At 52.4% G+C, this 18,383-nt stretch overlaps 2 protein-coding genes across 4 annotated transcripts in view; both read right to left on the bottom strand.

Annotated features, from left to right (window-relative positions):
- MEF2B (myocyte enhancer factor 2B) overlaps positions 1 to 2,207 on the bottom strand; it is a 35,437-nt gene extending 33,230 nt beyond the window's left edge. The window contains exon 1 of the mRNA XM_006147100.3: positions 2,132 to 2,207. The gene's annotated coding sequence lies outside the window, so the exon portion shown is untranslated. The remainder of the gene's footprint in view (positions 1 to 2,131) is intronic.
- A 7,225-nt stretch (positions 2,208 to 9,432) lies between these two features.
- BORCS8 (BLOC-1 related complex subunit 8) overlaps positions 9,433 to 18,383 on the bottom strand; it is a 16,182-nt gene continuing 7,231 nt past the window's right edge. Inside the window, exons 4-6 of one of the 3 annotated variants that reach the window (XM_006147098.3) lie at positions 16,668 to 16,778; positions 13,300 to 13,377; positions 9,433 to 10,516 (exon numbers count right to left, since the gene is read on the bottom strand). In XM_006147098.3, coding sequence (XP_006147160.1) covers positions 13,344 to 13,377; positions 16,668 to 16,778 — 145 coding nt within the window. In that variant the 3' untranslated portion in view covers positions 9,433 to 10,516; positions 13,300 to 13,343. The remainder of the gene's footprint in view (positions 10,517 to 13,299; positions 13,378 to 16,667; positions 16,779 to 18,383) is intronic. The other 2 variants (XM_006147097.3, XM_006147099.3) reach the window with 2 other exon arrangements.

The raw sequence follows: 18,383 nt of genomic DNA, 5'->3' as shown, positions 1-18,383 counted from the left end.
ACCTGGCTTCAGTCGGCACTTCTGCAAGGTCAAAGACTCCAAGCCCTCAATGGCCCCCCCCCCCAAATTCTGTTCCCTGGAGGTCACAAATCCTCCTTGGTTCAGACAGCCAATGGGTGACAGCGAAGGATGGGAGGGAGCAGGAGCAAGGCTCAGGAAGCCTTTTTTGATCTGTAAATGGATCCTTAGACCCTACTCCTGGAAAGTCTAAATTTCTTTTTCTTTTTAAGAATGATTTATTTATTATTATTATTATTGTTAATACTATTTTTCACATGAGTTTTGCCAGAGAAAGACAGAGAGAGAGAGTAAGAAAGCAAGCCACCAGGTCCAGGACTTGAACCGTGGTCAGCCATGTGGGAGTGTCCAGCACCTTAACCCCCATGCCACCTGCTGGTCCCTGGAAAGTCTAAATTTCAAGGATTCTTCAAACCATTTGTGGAAAATGCATAGCATGAAAAAAAAAAAAAAAACTACGCCTAGATTTCCAAATTTTCTGGCACTAAAATAAACTCATACTTAAATTCTATTTTTCTTTTCTTTTTTTTTTTAATCTTTTTTAAGAAATTCCCTATTTTCCTCCCATATTTTTGTCATTGGTCTGGGTGAGACAGAAAAAGAGAAAGGAGAAGTGAGAAAGCATGTCCGCGGAGAACGGTCACCCCGCAATCCCTTCCCCATCCCTTCGGGATCTGGGGCGCACATACATGCACGCACACACATGTGCCTGGCGTGTTTCTCAAGCCGCCAGGTCTGGGACTCGAACCGCACAGTCAGTCTTGTGGGATCCAGCTGCCTTAATGCACCATGCCATGAGCTAGCCCTAATTTAATTTTTCCATTTCCCCTCTTGTACTTTTTTTTTTTTTTGAGAGGTTTTTGCTGTAGAGTGCATGCACTCACCAGACAGAGAGACAGAGAGATAGAAAGCAAGAAATCACCCCCCAGGGGGGATGGCCACGCCGCAATCTCTTCTCCTCCATTCTCCTCTCAGGATCTTGGGCACTCATGCACACGTGCCTGGCGTGAGTTGAAGCCACCGGGTCCGGGACTTGAACCGCGGTCAACTACATGGGAATCCAGCGACATAGCCATTACGCTAACTGCTGGTCCCCCATTTGGCCTTCCAGCTTCTGAGGATTCTAGGTAAACACAGATGTGCCCAGTATATTTTCAAGCCAACCCGGGGATCCGAACCTGCGATCTACCAATGGTTGCCAACACTGGAGGCCACCTACATTACCTTCGCGCCACAGCAGCCAGCCCCCCCTGTAGTTTTTGGAACCCAGTTTCCTTCGCTTCGAGAGTCTCAGAGCTCCTCCCTAGATGCCAAGAGGCCGTGACCTCCGTGAGGATTCTCAGCCAGGACACGCACAGGGCTTCAGCTATTTCTGACTTCTCGGGTCTGCAACTCCGGGGGTGGCGGTGTAGCCTGGAACCCGGGGGGGTTGCTGACGTCTGCACCCTGGACCCTGAGAGAGGCAGGGAGGGAGGGGCGCCGAGTCCATGAAAATAAACGCAGAACCTCAGAAAGTTGCGACTTTTCTGGACCCTAGTTTCCAGATGTGACACTGAGGCACAGAGGTTGGGGTGGGCCAGGCTGCTGTGCCACCCCCACCCCATCTCAGGACTCTGTGCTCACCCTCTTGCTCCCAAACACAATGGCCCACCCCCAGTGGGAAGGCATGGGGTGTTTACAGGGTCCTCTCCGATGCCAAAGGGGTGTGAACCCAAAGAAGGGGACACAACGCAGATATAACGGGGACAGGGGTCCGCAGCACCAAAGCTTTGGACACGTGGAAACTCTCCAACTGCCATCCAAACCATAGACGCCTCTTAGACACACAACTTTGGGACACACACCCCCTCGGACACACCGCCTCTTGCAATCACAGTGTTCAGAGTCACACCGCCTTCGGGCACACTCTTTGGAGAGACAGTCCCTTGTGTCCAAACGTCTCAGACGCGCAAACCCTCCATACGCAACTTAGATTTCCAACCCTCTCGGATGCACGCCCCGTAGACACACGACTCTGACGCACGCCTGCACCTCCGAATCCAATCCAGCTCACGGAAAGCGTTCAGAGGACACCGCCTGGGGAGGGGGGGTCCCAACCCGATCCGACACGCACCTGCTCAGCCTCGGTCCTCGGACGCTCGGCGCATGGACCTGCGGCGGCGGCTGCACAGAGTTCCCGGCGCCAGCGGCTGCAGGTGCCTTCCGAGCGGGAGGCTCCGCCCCCGGGAGCTGATTGGACCTGGCGCCTCATTTGCATAGAGGGCGTCACCGCGGCTGAGATGGGCGGGCACTTGGGCGTGGCCCCGCCCCGGGAGTCCAGCCGCCTGGGACTTGCTCACACCGACGCGGAGCAGGGGAAGCGTCCAATGCAGGAAGGAGGCTTCCTCCTCCTGGGTGGGCGCCCCGTGACCTGACTGCTGACCCCTGACCCTGTTGTGCCCCTGCTTCCAATTTAGATCTTGTCCCCTAACTTGAACCACTCCCAGCCCCAGACCTGGAGAGAAGGAGGTCCTAGGGACCAGCAGTTAGCGTAATGGCTATGTTGCTGGACTCCCATGTAGTTGACTGCGGTTCGAGTCCCGGACCCGGTGGCTTAAACACTCACGCGAGGCGCGTGTGCGTCCAAGATCCCGAGAGGAGAATGGAGAAGGGATTGCGGCGTGGCCATCCCCCTTGGGGGGTGATTTCTCGCTTTCTGTCTCTCTGTCTCTCTCTCTGGCGAGCGCACACACCCTATAGCAAAAATCCTCTACAAAAAAAAAAAAGAGAGAGAGCTTCTACAGAAAAACCACACACTTCCCACCATCCACACCCCTGATGTTCCCTCTCCCCTCTGGCCCCTATTTACCCCCAATCTCAAAGGTCAGGTATTGGGGGGATGGGGGCTTCCAGGACTGGACCCCAACCCAGCGCTCTAAATCCGTGCCTTCCCCTGTGATCCCAGCACCACCCAGCACCACCCAGCACAGGACCAGGCCAAAACATGTTCAGAGAAGAAATGACCAGACCATTTATTTTGGAAAAAATTACAGGATGAACATGGTTCTAGCCTAAGCAATCTTTTTCTTTTCCCCTGGCAGTTGGAGCAAAACAAATGTTTTCTTTCTCTCATTAAGAGAGAAAGAAGTGTGGCTGGCAGGTGGTGGGGTGGTTAAACGATCTGGACTCCCACATGGCTGACCATGGTTCAAATCCCAGACCTGGAGTCTTGCTTTCTTTCTCTCTCTCTCAGTCTCACTCTGGTCAAATTAAAAATAACAATAATGATAAATAAAACAAAGGAAATAATTCTGTTTTTTTTTTTTTCCTTTTTATTTATTTATTTAGACAAAGGAAATCATTCTTAAAGAGAGAGAGAGAGAGAAAGGGAAAGTGAGAAAGTAAGCCACCAGCTCTGAGACTCGAACCACAGTCAGCCATGTGGGAGTCCGACACCTCAACCACCACGCCACCTGCTGGCCCCTAGGACCCTGTTCTTAAATACGGCTTCCAGCAGTGTGCAGTGTTCCACAGCCTCTGTGCCATCCACCTCGGGACCCCCACTGGAAAGTTCTGGAAAATTCTCCCAACCTGGGAGACACGGAGTCAACACACACTCTCCTAACCCTGGAGGGTCAGGGCTGTGCCAGAGGAAGAGATGGGAGACTGGGACAGGCCAGAATTGGGGACAAAAATCTGTGCGGGGAAAATCAGGGAGGGCTTCCCAGAAGAGGTGGCATTTGTACTGGGCCTTCCGAGGTGAGCAGGAGCCAGGAAAGGGCTTTTCCAGAAGGGATAGCCTTTGCTAAGGTGCAGAGGAAGAGCACAGAGCATTCTTTGTGGGGGAAGATGAGGGTGATGGAGGCAGACAGGGGGGCTGGGAGCTGGGGCAGGTGCTCAGAAGTGGAGAGACGGGGTTGCATTGGGGCAGTGCAGGCTTCAATGCCAGCCTGGTGTCCATCACCTTGGGGGACCGGCAGGTGGCATGGTGGTGAAGGGCGCTGGACTCTCACATGGTTGACCACGGTTCGAGTCCTGGACCTGGCAGCTTGCGTTCTCACTTTCTCTTACTCTATACCACTATGGTCAAATTAAAAATAAATAAATACAATTAAAATAATCTTTAAGGGAACCAGCAGTTAGCATAATGCCTATGTCGCTGGACTCCCATGTAGTCGACCGCGGTTCGTGTCCCGGACCTGGTGGCTTAAAACTCACGCCGGGCGCGTGTGCGTGCATGCCCAAGATCCCGAGAGGAGAATGGAGGAGAAGGGATTGCAGCGTGGCTAACCCCCGAGGGGGTGATTTCTCGCTTTCTGTCTCTCTCTCCAGTAAGTGCTTGCAGTCTATAGCAAAAATCTCTCTCAAGAAATAAACACATAAATATATATATATATATATAAAGGGGTCAGCAGGTGGCGTGGTGGTTAAGGCACTGGACACTCACACATGGCTGACCACGGTTCAAGTCCTGGACCTCGTGGCTTGCTTTCTGACTTTGTTTCTCTCTGTGTGTCTCTTTCTGGTCAAATGAAAATAAATGAATAAATAAAATGAAAAGAAATCATTAAAAAATAATAAAATAAGTATCCCCCTCAACCATGACCTGGTTCCAGCTCAAGGCCCCACACTCACAAGTCCCCAGGACACACCAGGGCCAGGGTCAGGCTGGGGGCTTCTGTCTCTGCTCCAAGGGGCAGAACGAGGCTTGGGGAACGTGGAGGTGGCTGGGGAGCCCCGGCGCCCCCGAGGGCTGCTCTGTTTACCCGCGGAGGCCCGCCCGCCTCTGATGCAACAGCCAGGCTCTGGTTACGTGAGGGTGGCAGCTGGAGCTGCACTGGGAGCAGGCGGGGTGTGGCGGGAAGGGCTGGCCCGGCAGGAACCCAGCAAGCTGGGGCTGCCCCTCACAGTCCCCCCAGTTCTCTGCCGCCCTCTCTCACCTTTCAGGCCCCCATGCCTCTTCCAATTATGGTCCGCGTTTCCCATCATTCAGCGTGCCCGTTCCCTTTAATGGTCCCTCCTTGTCACCTGCACCCCGGCTCCTGTTCTGTATCCACCACCATCACTAGTGTGGGTGCCCCATTCACAGGTACCCCAAGTTTCACTGTGCTCTTCTCAGAAGACAGGGACACCCATAGTTTGTATTTTCTTTTACGGTGATAGAATTTTTTTTGAGAGTTTTTATTTTGCTATAGGGCGTGTGCACTTGCCAAAGAGACAAGAGAGAGACAGAAAGCGAGAAATCACACCCCCTCCCCCAGGCTCCTCCATCGTCCTCTTGGCATCTTGGGGATGCATGCACACGCGCCTGGTGTGAATGTTAAGTTGTCGGGTCCAGGACTCGAACCAGAGTCGACCATGTGGGAGTCCAGTGTCTAACCACTATGCCACCTGCTGGCCCCAGGAAATCTATCTCAAGACCCACCTATCATGGCCCTGCTCCAAATCCCATCCTCGACCTCTTTCTTTTTTAACCTTTTTTTATTTGGAGAGGTTTTTGCTATAGGGCGTGTGCGCTCGCCAGACAGAGAGAGACAGAGACAGAGAGATAGAAAGCGAGAAATCACCCCCTGGGGGGATGGCCACGCTGCAATCCCTTCTCCTCCTTTCTCCTCTCGGGATCTTGGGCACGCACGCACATGTACCCGGTGTGAGTTTAAGCCCTGGGTCCGGGACTCGAACCGCAGTCGACTACGTGGGAGACCAGCGACATAGCCATTACGCTAACTGCTGGTCCCAATCTCTTTTCATTTAAGGTCATCTCCCACCTGTTTCCTTTCCAGCACTTATCACTTGTTTTCTTTTTTTTTAAATCATTTTATAGGACCAGCAGTTGGTGATAATGGCTATCTCACTGGACTCCCATGTAGTTGATCATGGTTCGAGTCCCCGGTGGCTTAAACTCATGCCTCTCTATCTGGTCAAATTAAAATAAATAAATAAATTTAAAATAATTATTTAAAAAATTATTGAATTTTATCTGTTGCTGTTGTTATGGTTGTTATTATTATTATTATTATTAATTTGACCAAAAAGACAGAGAGAATGAACGAGAGAAGGGGAAAGTGAGAAAGCAAGTCGCCAGGTCCAGGGCTTGAACTCTGGTCAGCCATGTGGAAGTCAGCAGCTTATCCACCACGCCCTGCTGGCTCCATTTTATTTATTTATTTAATTTGACCAAAGAGAGACAGACAGAAAGAGAGAGAGAGAAAGAGAAAGTGAGAAAGCAAACCGCCAAGTCCGGGACTCGAACCATGGTCAGCCATGTGGGAATTCAGCCACCTGCTGGCCATCTGTTTTTTCTTCTTTTTAACAATTATTTATTTAATTTTGTTTATTATTACCATTATTAAATCTGGGACTAGAACCACAGTCGACCACGTGGGAGTCCAGTGCCTTAACCACCATGCCACCTTCCAGCCCAGAATGTGTCTGGTTTTGTCTCCCCCACCTCTGTCTGAGGCCTCCTCTGGGCCAGGCTAGTGTATGGGGCACCAAAGTGTCTCCATGGGTTTCTTTCATTTAATTAATTTATTTATTTACTTATTTCTGGGAGAGGTTTTCGCTACGGGGCGCGTGCGTTCGCCAGACAGAGAGAGACAGAGAGACAGAAAGTGAGAGACATCCCCCCCCAGGGGGGATGGTCACGCCGCACTCCCTTCTCCTCCATTCTCCTCTCGGGATCTTGGGCACGCACGCACACGCGCCCGGTGTGAGTTCTAAGCCACCGGGTCGGGGACGCGAACTGCGGTTGACTACGTGGGAGTGCAGTGACATAGCCATTACGCTAACTGCTGGTTCCCTCATTTTATTTTTAAAATTAATTTACAATAGGCTGTGCGTGGTCGTCAAACGGAGTGAGAGAGGGAAAGATGGAAAATGAGAATCACCCGCAAGTGGGGATGGCTACCCCGCAATCCCTTCTCCTCCATTCTCCTCTCAGGGTTTTGGGCACGCACGCACACTCAGCCAGTGTGTTTTTCAAGCTGCCGGGTCTGGGACTTGAACCATGCAGTTGGCTACGTAGGCTCCAGTGCCTCAATCTCTGTACCAGCTGCTGGCCCCAATTTTTCTTTTATTAGTTTGCAATACGGTGCGTGTGGCTCACCAGAGAGAGAGAGAGAGACAGAGATTTTTAGGGAGAGAGAGACAGAGACGGGGGGGGGGAGTGAGAAATCTCCTTCCCACAGGGAATGATCAAACTTCCTCCTCCCCAATTCTTCTCCCATGCACACACATGTACTCCACATGTTTCAAGATCACCGGGTCCGGGACTTGAACCATGCAGTCAACCGTGTGGGATCCCACCACCTTAACCACTGAAGCACTGCCAGGCTCATCTTTTTTTGGAAGCTTATTTATTCATTTATTTTTGAAGTTTTTGCTATAAGGTGTGTGAGCTTGCTGGAAAGAGAGACAGAGAGAGAGGGAACGTGAGAACTCAGCCCCTTCCCCGGTGGGGGAGAGGATGGTCATGCCACAATCTCTTCTCCATTCGCTGGGGATTTGGGGCATGCATGCACATGTGCCCGGCGTAAATTTCAAGCCACAAGGTTCGGGACTCGAACTGTGGTCAGCCATGTGGGAATCCAGCAAAGTAACCATTCCTGGTTACCACCGGCTGCCCCCCAAAATTAAATCATTCCTTTTTTTTTTTAAAAAAAAAAACAATTATTTTATTACTGGGACCAGCAGGTGTCGTGGTGGTTAAGGCGCTGGACACTCCCACATGGTCAACCAGGGTTTGAGTCCTGAATCTGGTGGCTTGCTTTCTTTCTCACTTCCTCTCTCTCTCTCACTGTCACCCTCTGTCTCTCTCTGGTCAAGTTAAAAAAAATAAATGAATAAATAAAAAATAAATTATTTAAAAATTATTTTATTATTTAACTTTATTTATCCATTTATTTATTTTAATTTGACCAGAGAGTGATAGAGAGAGAGAGAGGGCATGAGAAAGTAAGCCACCAGGTCCGGGACTCAAACCACGTGGTTAACCAGCTCCTTAACCACCGTGCCACCTGCTGGTCCTAATTAAACAAACAAACAAGGGGTTGGCAGGTGGTATGGTGGTCGGGGAATCTGGACTCCCACATGGCCGACCGCGGTTCGAGTCCTGGACTGTGTGACTTGCTCTCTCGTTCTGTCTCTCTAGTCAAATGAAAATGAACGAATAAGGGACCAGCAGGTGGCATGGTGGTTAAGGCGCTGGACACTCCCACATGGCCGACCAGGGTTTTTTTAGTCCTGAATCTGGGGGCTTGCTTTCTCACTTCCTCTCTCTCTCTCACTCTCACCCTCTGTCTCTCTCTGGTCAAACTAAAATATAAAATGAATGAATAAATAAAATAAAATAAATAATTATTTAAAAAAAAGAAAATGAATAAATAAATGAAATGAAAAAAAAACAGCGGAAGTGTGATTCTGGTTCTGACCATGTGGACGGCCCAAGGGCAAATCGGTTGGGTCTTTGGGTCTCCTTTTACCCCAGCCACAGATTTGGAGGGGACCGGGACCCCTTCCAGGTCATCTTCACCCCGCAAGGCTCAGTGCCCCCACGTGAAGTCTTGCTGGAGAACCCAGCCCCTGGGAACCTCAGTTGGCTCTCTGGAAAATGGGAGCAGGAGGTGTGGGGTGGAAAAGGACAAGCACTGGGGACGGCATATGGCCATCAGGACCAGCCTGGAGTTTGGAGCTGACCTCAAGGCCGAGCTCCTGGACACGGCTTTGCCTCTTGCGCCCCCTGGCGTCCAGAGGAGGTGAGGCGCCCTCTGGATTTGAAAGGCCTTGGGACATTGAAATGAGATTAAAATGAACCAGTTAGGGGACAACGTTAGGATTCCGTCGCTGTCGCTGCACTCCCACATAGTCGACCCGGTTGGAATCCCGGGCCCAGCGGCCTAGACTAGTGCGTGTGTGCGTGCGTGCCCAAGGTCCCGAGAGGAGAATGGAGGAGAAGGGATTGCGGCGTGGCCATTCCCCCTGGGGGGTGATTTCTCGCTTTCTGCCTCTCTGTCTCTCTCTTTCTGGCAAGTGCATGTGCCCTACACTGGCAAGTGCAGGTGCCCTACAGCAAAAACCTCTCCCCGTCAAAAAAAAAAAAGAATTATTTTATTTAACTTTATTCATTTATTTATTTTCATTTGATCAGAAAGAGACAGCGTGAGAGAGAAAGTGAGAAAGCAAGCTGCCAGATCCGGGACTCGAACCACAGTCAGCCATATGGGAGTCCAGTGCCCTTAACCACATCACCTGCCGGCCCCATTCTTAGACATCTTCTGCACCCCGAAACCCTTCCCTGGCCCTCGGATCCCTTAACAGACCCAAAGCCCCCAGCCCTCACCACCCCACCTCCCAACCACCCCATAACCCCCAAGATGAAGGATCCTTCCAGAGCTATGGGCCCAGACCCACTCTGGCTACACTCAAACAACACCATTCTGATCTTCCTTCTTTTATTGGAACAAAGGATTCCGGGGCTCCCAGTGAGGTGACAGCTGGCTTTGGAGGTTACACACTGGGCACGTGATCGCCCAGGCTTAGAATTCATGAAGATCAGCATGGGCACTTCTGCAGCTGGTCACACAAAGACGCAGAGTAATCTCTGCAAAAATGTTCTTTGAGGGACACGTGAAGGCAGCGTCAGGTGTGGCTGGATCCAGGACCCCCACACAAACTTTCTCAAGTCTTCCTCTTCCATGCACCCAGCTCGACCACTTGGGTAGGAAAACAGTTCCTTTTTCACATTGCCAGCAAAATTCCCAGGGAAGCCCTCTCGTTGGGTCCCATCTTGAAGTAGTCTCTGTCCCCCTGGGAGATGAGGGACTTTGGTCAGTCTAAGGTTCCGTGTCCGTCCCTGGATCTAAGGGCAATATCTCCACGTGGTCTGAGCCTGGGGTGAGTGTTTCTGCTCAAGACAGGAAGAGGGTACCCTACAAAAGGTCCAATCCAACCTTTTCTTGTCCAGATGGAGAAGAGGAAAACCAGAGAGGGCCAGCGCCAAGACCTACGTCACACAGCGCATCCTAAGCAGGGTTGAGACCACATGACTCTGGAACTCTCTAAAGCTGTGTGACCCCGCACAGTCACACTGCCCCTCCGACTCTTTTCCCACGTGTATTTGGGGGTGACCACCACCTTATAGGGCAGCCTGGAGATGAAAGGAGATGAGCCTTCGCAGACTCCAGCACAGAGCTGGGCTCACAGTAATGGCACCTCCAGGATGCCCTCCAGGGAGTCCAGGAACAAGGAGGCGACATATGGGGACATTCGCAGCTGGGCCTGGAGGCTGCGGGCTGGAGCAGGAGGGAAGCGCGATCCACCGGTGCTGGGTCTTCTGAGGTCGTGTCCCAGAGCCGGGCTGTGGCGGACCAGGGAGCTAGGGTGGGGGTCAGGGCTGCAGGCTGGGGCGAAGCTCGGAGGTCTGCAGGTCTGGGTGTGGATCCTGCTGCTTCCGCCCCTGGGCTGCCTCACCTCTCGGAGCCGCGGTTTCCTCTTCTACAAAACGGGAAAGTTTAGGATCCTGGGACCAGAGAGGGGCAGGGGATGTCTTTACCCCAAGAAAGTCACTGATGACCCCATGGGAAGCAGCCTTGGGAAAAAGTGGGAGTGGGAGGCTGAGAGGGAACCGCGGGGTGGCGATCTTTGGGGAGGAGAGGAGACGGGTCTACACGGGCAAAGACGGGACCGCAGAGCACCATAGAGCATTTGGTATGGCGAGTGCGGCACAGCGGCGAAGGGGACAGCAGATCACACAGGAGAGTGGGGACAGGACAGGGACAGACAGGGACAGGGAGACTTGGCGGGGGACTGCTGACCCTTCAGGCAGCCCCTCCTGCTCCAGGGCTCCCGCAGGCCATAGGGTACCCCAATCCCACAAGAAGATGCCTCACACTCCACGCCCAGAGTTAATTAAGCCTGGTAAGAACCGGAGCTTATTAAGTGTGGACAGCCCGAGACATCCACTGCCTGCCCAATCAGCGTTCGCTATGTGCCCGCAGCACCCAATCAGCGTTCGCTATGTGCCCGCTGCACCCAATCAGCGCTCTCTATGTGCCCGCTGCACCCAATCAGCGCTCGCTATGTGCCCCTACACCCAATCAGCGCTCGCTATGTGCCCACCGCACCAAATCAGTGCTCGCCACGTGTCCCCGCCACCCAATAAGCACTAGCTGCGTGCCCATGGCACCCAATCAGCACTCTCTATATGCCTGAGGCACCCAATCAACGTATAGTCTGACCACTGTGCCCCATAAACGTTCCTTTTCTGCCCACGCACCCAATAAGCGCTCGCTGCCCGGCACCCAATAAGCACACGCTGCCTTGCCGCTGTGTCCAATCAGCGCTCGCTATGCGCCCGCAGCACCCAGTAAACGCTCGCTGCCGGCTCCCAATAGACACTAGCTGTGTACCCACGGTATCCAATAACCACACACTCCCTGTCTGCTGCATCCAGTAAGCACTCGGGGCCTCCGGGGAGCCCAATAAGTTACAGATGATGGTTAGATTGCTGGACTTCCACATAGTCGCTAGCAATTCGAATCCCGGACCAGGGCTTAAACTCATCCTGGGCGCGCGTGTGTGCAGTGCCCAAGATCCCGAGGGGAGAATGGAGGAGAAGGGATTGCGGTGTGGCCATCCTCCCCCGGGGGGTGATTTCTGCTTTCTCTGGCAGAGCACACTCACTCTATAGCAAAAATCTCTCTCTCTCCAAAAATAAATAAATAAATAAAAATAAAACAGAACACTGAGAGCCCCACCACCCGATTAGCGCACACTGGCAGGTCAGCAGTGTCCGTAGGCACTCAAACTTAGCCAGCAGGTAGTATGGCGCTTAAGGTGCTGGTCTCCCAGCAGTTTGAGTCCTGGTGCTGGCAGCCTGAAAAAAGTCACGCTGGGCATGTTTGCACACACGTTCAAGAATCCCTGGAAGACGGACCAGCAGTTAGCATAATGGCTATGTCGGTGGACTTCCATGTAGTTGATCATGGTTCGAGTCCCGACTCACACCGGGCACGTGTGTGTGCATGCCCAAGATTCCGAGAGGAGAATGGAGGAGAAGGGACTGCGGAGTGGCCATCCCCTCTGGGATGATTTCTCGCTTTCTGTCTCATCCCCTCTGGGGTGATTTCTCGCTTTCTGTCTGTCTGTCTCTCTCTCTGAGTAGGACAGACAGAGAGAATGGAGAAGAGGGTACTGTGGTGCACCATCCCCTCTGTAGGGTTAATTCTCCCCTTTCTCTCACTGTCTCTTTTTCTCACGTGCCCTATGGCAAAAACCTTTAAAAAAAAAAAAATCAGGCTGCCTGCAGTGCCCAGTAAGCGCTGACTACACAGGTGTTGAGCCTGCAGCCTCCTGGCTCTGAGAGCTGCAGCTCTGAGCGTTCTGGGGCTCCTTCTCCGAGAAGGCCTCCAGGGTACACGACAATCACAGTGCCTAGAGCTTAAGTAGGGGCTCGGGAAGTCCCCGGGGCACCTCGATCTTTCTGCACGGGGCCCATCGGGGTCACAAACGAACAATACACTCTTTCCCTCTTTCTCTGCAGCCCTGGCGCAGTCCAGTTCCCGGTGCTCTGGGCCTGGCCCCCGACTGCCCTCTAGCGGTGGGACACCTGCAAACTCCAAGCCAGCAAGGAGTAAGCACTTTTGCAAGGGGCTGGGTATCCCGCGTGGCCACAGGTGAGGCCACGTGGAGGAGAATCCGCCTTGACTCTCCCCCTCCCCGCCCCCCACCACAGCCACAAAATAGATGCGTGACCTCCCAGGTGAGCTGAGCCCAAACCACCGCTAAGTTTGGGGGTGGCCTGTTGTGGGGCGATACCTGGGTGCTGCAATACACCTCCCTCATTGTCCTGTGTCCACTCAGCCACCCGACGGGCTAGCGTTTACTGAAGGGAAATGCAGAGCCCAGAGAGGGCAAGAGATGTGCTCAGGGTCACACAGCAGGTTGGCTGGGGAAAGGCGGTTTGGGGATGGTGCGGAGCTAGGGTCTGCTAAGGGGAGGTGTGTTTGGCACAGGGCAGGAGGGCAAACGTGGCTCCCCTCTGTCTGGCTTGGAGGGTGTTCCCTGGGACGAGGACAGGCCGATGGCCTGGATAAGAGGCAGGAAGATGGCAGAGAGAGGGCAAGGTGGGTTGACAAAGTCCCAAACAGTGGACAGGGCCGTTCGAAGCCTGCGGATGCCCGTCCCCTTCCCCTAAAAGCCCAGCGGTGAGAAACCCCCGAGAAGTGAGTGGTTAGAGAGTGCCAGAGGGGAGTGGGCAGTTAGTCCAGAGCAGAGAAGCTCACCACTACCCTTGGCACTGACCTGGCTTAGGGGGAGGCCCAGGGGCCTCTAAATGTCTTCCAGGATCAGGCTGAGGAGGGCGGGGGCGGTTCCCCAGGGCTGAAACAAAACGTGCGCGGAGTTCATGAGGCCGAGATCTGAGGCTGTGGGGCCTGCTGGCCTGGGTTTGGGTCATGGTCTGGTCTCCCAAGAGACCTGAGCCTTTGGGGCATCCTCATTAAAAATGGAAGCATGGAGGGACCAGCAGTTAGCGTAACAGCTGTGTCGCTGGACTTCCATGTGGTTGACTGAGGTTCGAGTCCTGGACCCGGTAGCTTAAACTCATGCCAGGCGCGTGTGGATGCGTGCCCAAGATCCTGAGAGGAGAATGGAGGAGAAGGGATTGTGGAGTGGCCGTCCCCCCGGGGTGTGATTTCTCGCTTTCTGTCTCTCTGTCTTTCTGGCGAACGCACGTGCCCTATAGCCAAAACCTCTCCCCACTCCCCCCAAAATTTTTTCAAGCCACTGTGTCTGGGATTCAAAATGGGAGGTAGGCAGGTGGTACGGAAGTTAAGGTGCTTAATCCCATGTTACCAGCAGTGAAGTTCGAGTCCCAGACCCAGTGGCTTGAAAATTACTCCAGACACAGGTGTGTGTGTGTGTGCCCAAAATCCCGAGAGGAGAATGGAGATTGTGACATGGAGCCCCCCCACCAGGGGTTCATTTCTCATTTTCCCTACCTCTTTCTGCCTCTCTGTCTCTGTGAAATGCACACACCCTGTAGCAAAAAATATTTTTTAAAAAGGGAGCCTCCAGGTAGAGTGGTAGTTAAGATGCTGGACTTCCACATGGCAAACCATGGTTAGAGTCTCGAACCTGGCAGATTGTTTTTTCAATTTCTTTCTTTCTTTCTGTCTCTCTCTGGTTAAATTAAAAATAATAATAATAGGGCCGGTAAATGGCATAGTAGTTAAGACGTTGGACTCCCACATGGCCAAACACAGTTCGGATCCCAGATCGGGTGGCTTGCTTTCTCACTTTCCTTCTCTCTTTCTCTGCTATCATTAAAAAAATAACATTAACAAATAAATACAATTAAAAATAAATAATTCTTAAAAATAAACTTAAAAAAATGGTGAATAAAGTTAAATAATTTTTTTTCTTTTTTTTTTGAGAGAGAGGTTTTTGCTATAGGGCACGTATGCTCACTGGAAAGACAGAGACAGAAAGTGAGAAATCACACCTCAGGGGCCATGGCCACGCTGTAATCCTTTTCATTCATTCTCCTCTTGGGATCTTAGGTATGCACGCACACGAGCCCAGCATGAGTTTTACGCCTCCTGGTTCAGGACTTGAACCGTGGTCGATTACATGGAAGTCCCATGACATAACCATGACACCATCTGCTGGTCCTAGTAAAATAATTATTTCAAAAAAAAAAAACAAAAAAAAAAACCTTTAAAAAGTATAATAATAATCAGAAGTGGGCCGGCCAGCCTACGGCATGGTAGTTAACTGGCTGGATCCCACATGGCTAACTGTGTGGTTAGAGTCCCAGACCCGGTGACTTAGAAAACACACCAGGTGGGAGGTGGGGTCGGCAGGTGTTGTGGTGGTTAAAAGTGCTGGAGTCCCACATGGCCGACTGCGGTTCGAGTCCCGGGCCTGGTGGTTTGGTTTCTCACTTTCTCTCTCTCTCTGGTCAAATTAAAATAAGTAAATAAATAAAGATAAATGGAATATATATATATATGTATATATATATAAAAGAAAACACACCAGGCATGTGTGTGTGTCCAAAATCCCCAAAGGAGAAATGGAGGCGAGGGGACTGTGGCATGACCATCCCCCATGGGGAGATGTTTTCTCACTTCCTCATTTGCTCCCTGGTGAGCACACACACCCTAGAGTAAGTAAAGTTATATCACTGGACTCTCACACGGTAAACTGTGGTTCAAGTCCTGGACCCAGCAGTTAGAAACTCACACTGGGTGCGTGTGCGTGCGCGCCCAAGATCCCAGGAGGAGAATGGAGGAGAAGGGATTGTGGTGTGGCCATCCCCCCTGGGGGGTGATTTCTCATTTTGTGTTTCTCTCTGTCTCTCTCTAAGCCCATCACTGTGTCCCCAGCACCCGGTCTAGGGCTGGTGACACCCCAGAGCTCAGGACTTGGGTGCTACAGATGCCAAAGACCAAGAGGGAGGTGCCAACCAGAGAGAAGAGGAAGGGTAGTTTTTTCAGAACGGGCGGCCTTTTCTCAGAAAGGCTGCAGGCTGAGCGAGGAGGTGGCTGAGGGCAGGCGGGCGCGAGAGCTACCTGTGGCCCTGGGCGCTGGCGTTCATGTGGTCCCGGATGCTGATGGCCTGTTTGAGCAGGCCCTCCACGCTGCGGAAGTAGATGCTGCTGTCCACCAGGTTCTTCACGGCACTGCAGAGGGAGGACGGGCCTGGTCAGCTCCCAGACCTGCCAGTATTTCACCAACACTCGGGCGCCAGGGGTGGCCTTGACCGGAGCTTGACAGGAGGACCCGAAGGAAGCTTGGTAACTCCCTAAGCGTCTCTGAGGGTTCACTGTTGGCTTAAATTGTACATTTTCCTTGGGCCAGCGGGTGGTACAGAGGTTAAGGCAACTAGATCCCACAAAGCAGACTGCGGTTCAAATCCCACGCCCAGCAGTTTAAGAATCACACTGGGTGTGTGTGCATGCATGCCCCAAATCCAGAGAGAATGGAGAAGGGGTTCGGCATGGCCAACCTCCTCCCCCTTGGGGTGTTTTCTCACTTTCCCTCTCTCTCAGTCTGTCTCCAGTGAGCGCATGTGCCCTAAAGAAAAAAATGTTTTTTTCTTTTTATTTTTTGAATTAATTAATTTTTTTGGAGAGGTTTTCGCTATAGGGCACATGCGCTTGCCAGACAGAGACAGAGAGACAGAGAGCGAGAAATCCCCCCATGGGGAGATGTTTTCTCACTTCCTCATTTGCTCCCTGGTGAGCACACACACCCTAGAGTAAGTAAAGTTATATCACTGGACTCTCACACGGTAAACTGTGGTTCAAGTCCTGGACCCAGCAGTTAGAAACTCACACTGGGTGCGTGTGCGTGCGCGCCCAAGATCCCAGGAGGAGAATGGAGGAGAAGGGATTGTGGTGTGGCCATCCCCCCTGGGGGGTGATTTCTCATTTTGTGTTTCTCTCTGTCTCTCTCTAAGCCCATCACTGTGTCCCCAGCACCCGGTCTAGGGCTGGTGACACCCCAGAGCTCAGGACTTGGGTGCTACAGATGCCAAAGACCAAGAGGGAGGTGCCAACCAGAGAGAAGAGGAAGGGTAGTTTTTTCAGAACGGGCGGCCTTTTCTCAGAAAGGCTGCAGGCTGAGCGAGGAGGTGGCTGAGGGCAGGCGGGCGCGAGAGCTACCTGTGGCCCTGGGCGCTGGCGTTCATGTGGTCCCGGATGCTGATGGCCTGTTTGAGCAGGCCCTCCACGCTGCGGAAGTAGATGCTGCTGTCCACCAGGTTCTTCACGGCACTGCAGAGGGAGGACGGGCCTGGTCAGCTCCCAGACCTGCCAGTATTTCACCAACACTCGGGCGCCAGGGGTGGCCTTGACCGGAGCTTGACAGGAGGACCCGAAGGAAGCTTGGTAACTCCCTAAGCGTCTCTGAGGGTTCACTGTTGGCTTAAATTGTACATTTTCCTTGGGCCAGCGGGTGGTACAGAGGTTAAGGCAACTAGATCCCACAAAGCAGACTGCGGTTCAAATCCCACGCCCAGCAGTTTAAGAATCACACTGGGTGTGTGTGCATGCATGCCCCAAATCCAGAGAGAATGGAGAAGGGGTTCGGCATGGCCAACCTCCTCCCCCTTGGGGTGTTTTCTCACTTTCCCTCTCTCTCAGTCTGTCTCCAGTGAGCGCATGTGCCCTAAAGAAAAAAATGTTTTTTTCTTTTTATTTTTTGAATTAATTAATTTTTTTGGAGAGGTTTTCGCTATAGGGCACATGCGCTTGCCAGACAGAGACAGAGAGACAGAGAGCGAGAAATCACCCCCCAGGGGGATGGTCACGCCGCAATCCCTTCTCCTCCATTCTCCTCTCGGGATCTTGGGCACGCACGCACACGTGCCCGGTGTGAGTTCTAAGCCACCGGGTCCGGAACGCGAACCGCGGTCGACTCTGTGGGAGTCCAGCGACATAGCCATTACGCTAACTGCTGGTTCCCTTTTTTATTTTTTTAATTGAGAGTTTTTTGCTATAGGGCACAAGCGCTTGCCAGAAAGACAAAGAGAGAGACAGAAAGCGAGAAATCACCCCCCTTCTCCTCCATTCTCCTCTCAGGATCTTAGGCACGCACACACACGCACCCGGCGTGAGTTAAGCCACTGGTTCTGGGACTCGAAACACGGTCGACTACATGGGAGTCCAGCGACATAGCCATTATGCCAATTGCTGGTCCCGAAAGTTTTACTTTTAAAAAAACATTTGTTGGACCAGCAGTTGGCGTAATGGTTACGTCCCTGGACTCCCATGTAGTCGACCGCGGTTCGAGTCCCGGAACCGGTGGCTTAAACATACACCGGGCGCGTGTGCGTGCGTGCCCAAGATCCTGAGAGGAGAACAGAGGAGAAGGGATTGCGGCGTGGCCATCCCCCACTGGGGAGTGATTTCTTGCTTTCTGTCTCTCTGTCTCTCTCTGGCTTTCTGGCAAGCGCACACGCCCTATAGCAAAAACCTCTCCAAAAAAGAAAAACTAAAAATTTTCCTTTTATAGAGGGAACATGATGGCAAGACACAACTTTCACTTCACCTTTGGTGGGTGAAATTAATTATTTTAGTTTTGCTCTCAAGTGCATGTGCTCACTAGAGACAGAGATAGATAGACAGAGAGAAAATGCGAAATCAACCCTCAGGGAGGATGGCCAGAAAGCTGCCATGTAGTCAACTGGGTTTCAAGTCCCGGACCCGGTGGCTTAAACTCACGCCGGGTGCGTGTGCGTGCATGCCCAAGATCCCAAGAGGAGAATGGAGGAGAAGGGATTGCGGTGTGGCCATCCCCACTGGGGGGTGATTTCTCGCTTTCTGTCTCTCGGTCTCTCTCTCTCTGTCTGGCGAGCGCACGCGCCCTATAGCAAAAAC

Source organism: Tupaia chinensis, unplaced genomic scaffold, assembly GCF_000334495.1.
Source record: "Tupaia chinensis unplaced genomic scaffold, TupChi_1.0 Scaffold000201_1, whole genome shotgun sequence".
Lineage (NCBI taxonomy): Eukaryota > Metazoa > Chordata > Mammalia > Scandentia > Tupaiidae > Tupaia > Tupaia belangeri.
The sequence above is the reverse complement of the archived record's forward strand: the minus strand, read 5'-3'. Positions and strand labels throughout refer to the sequence as shown.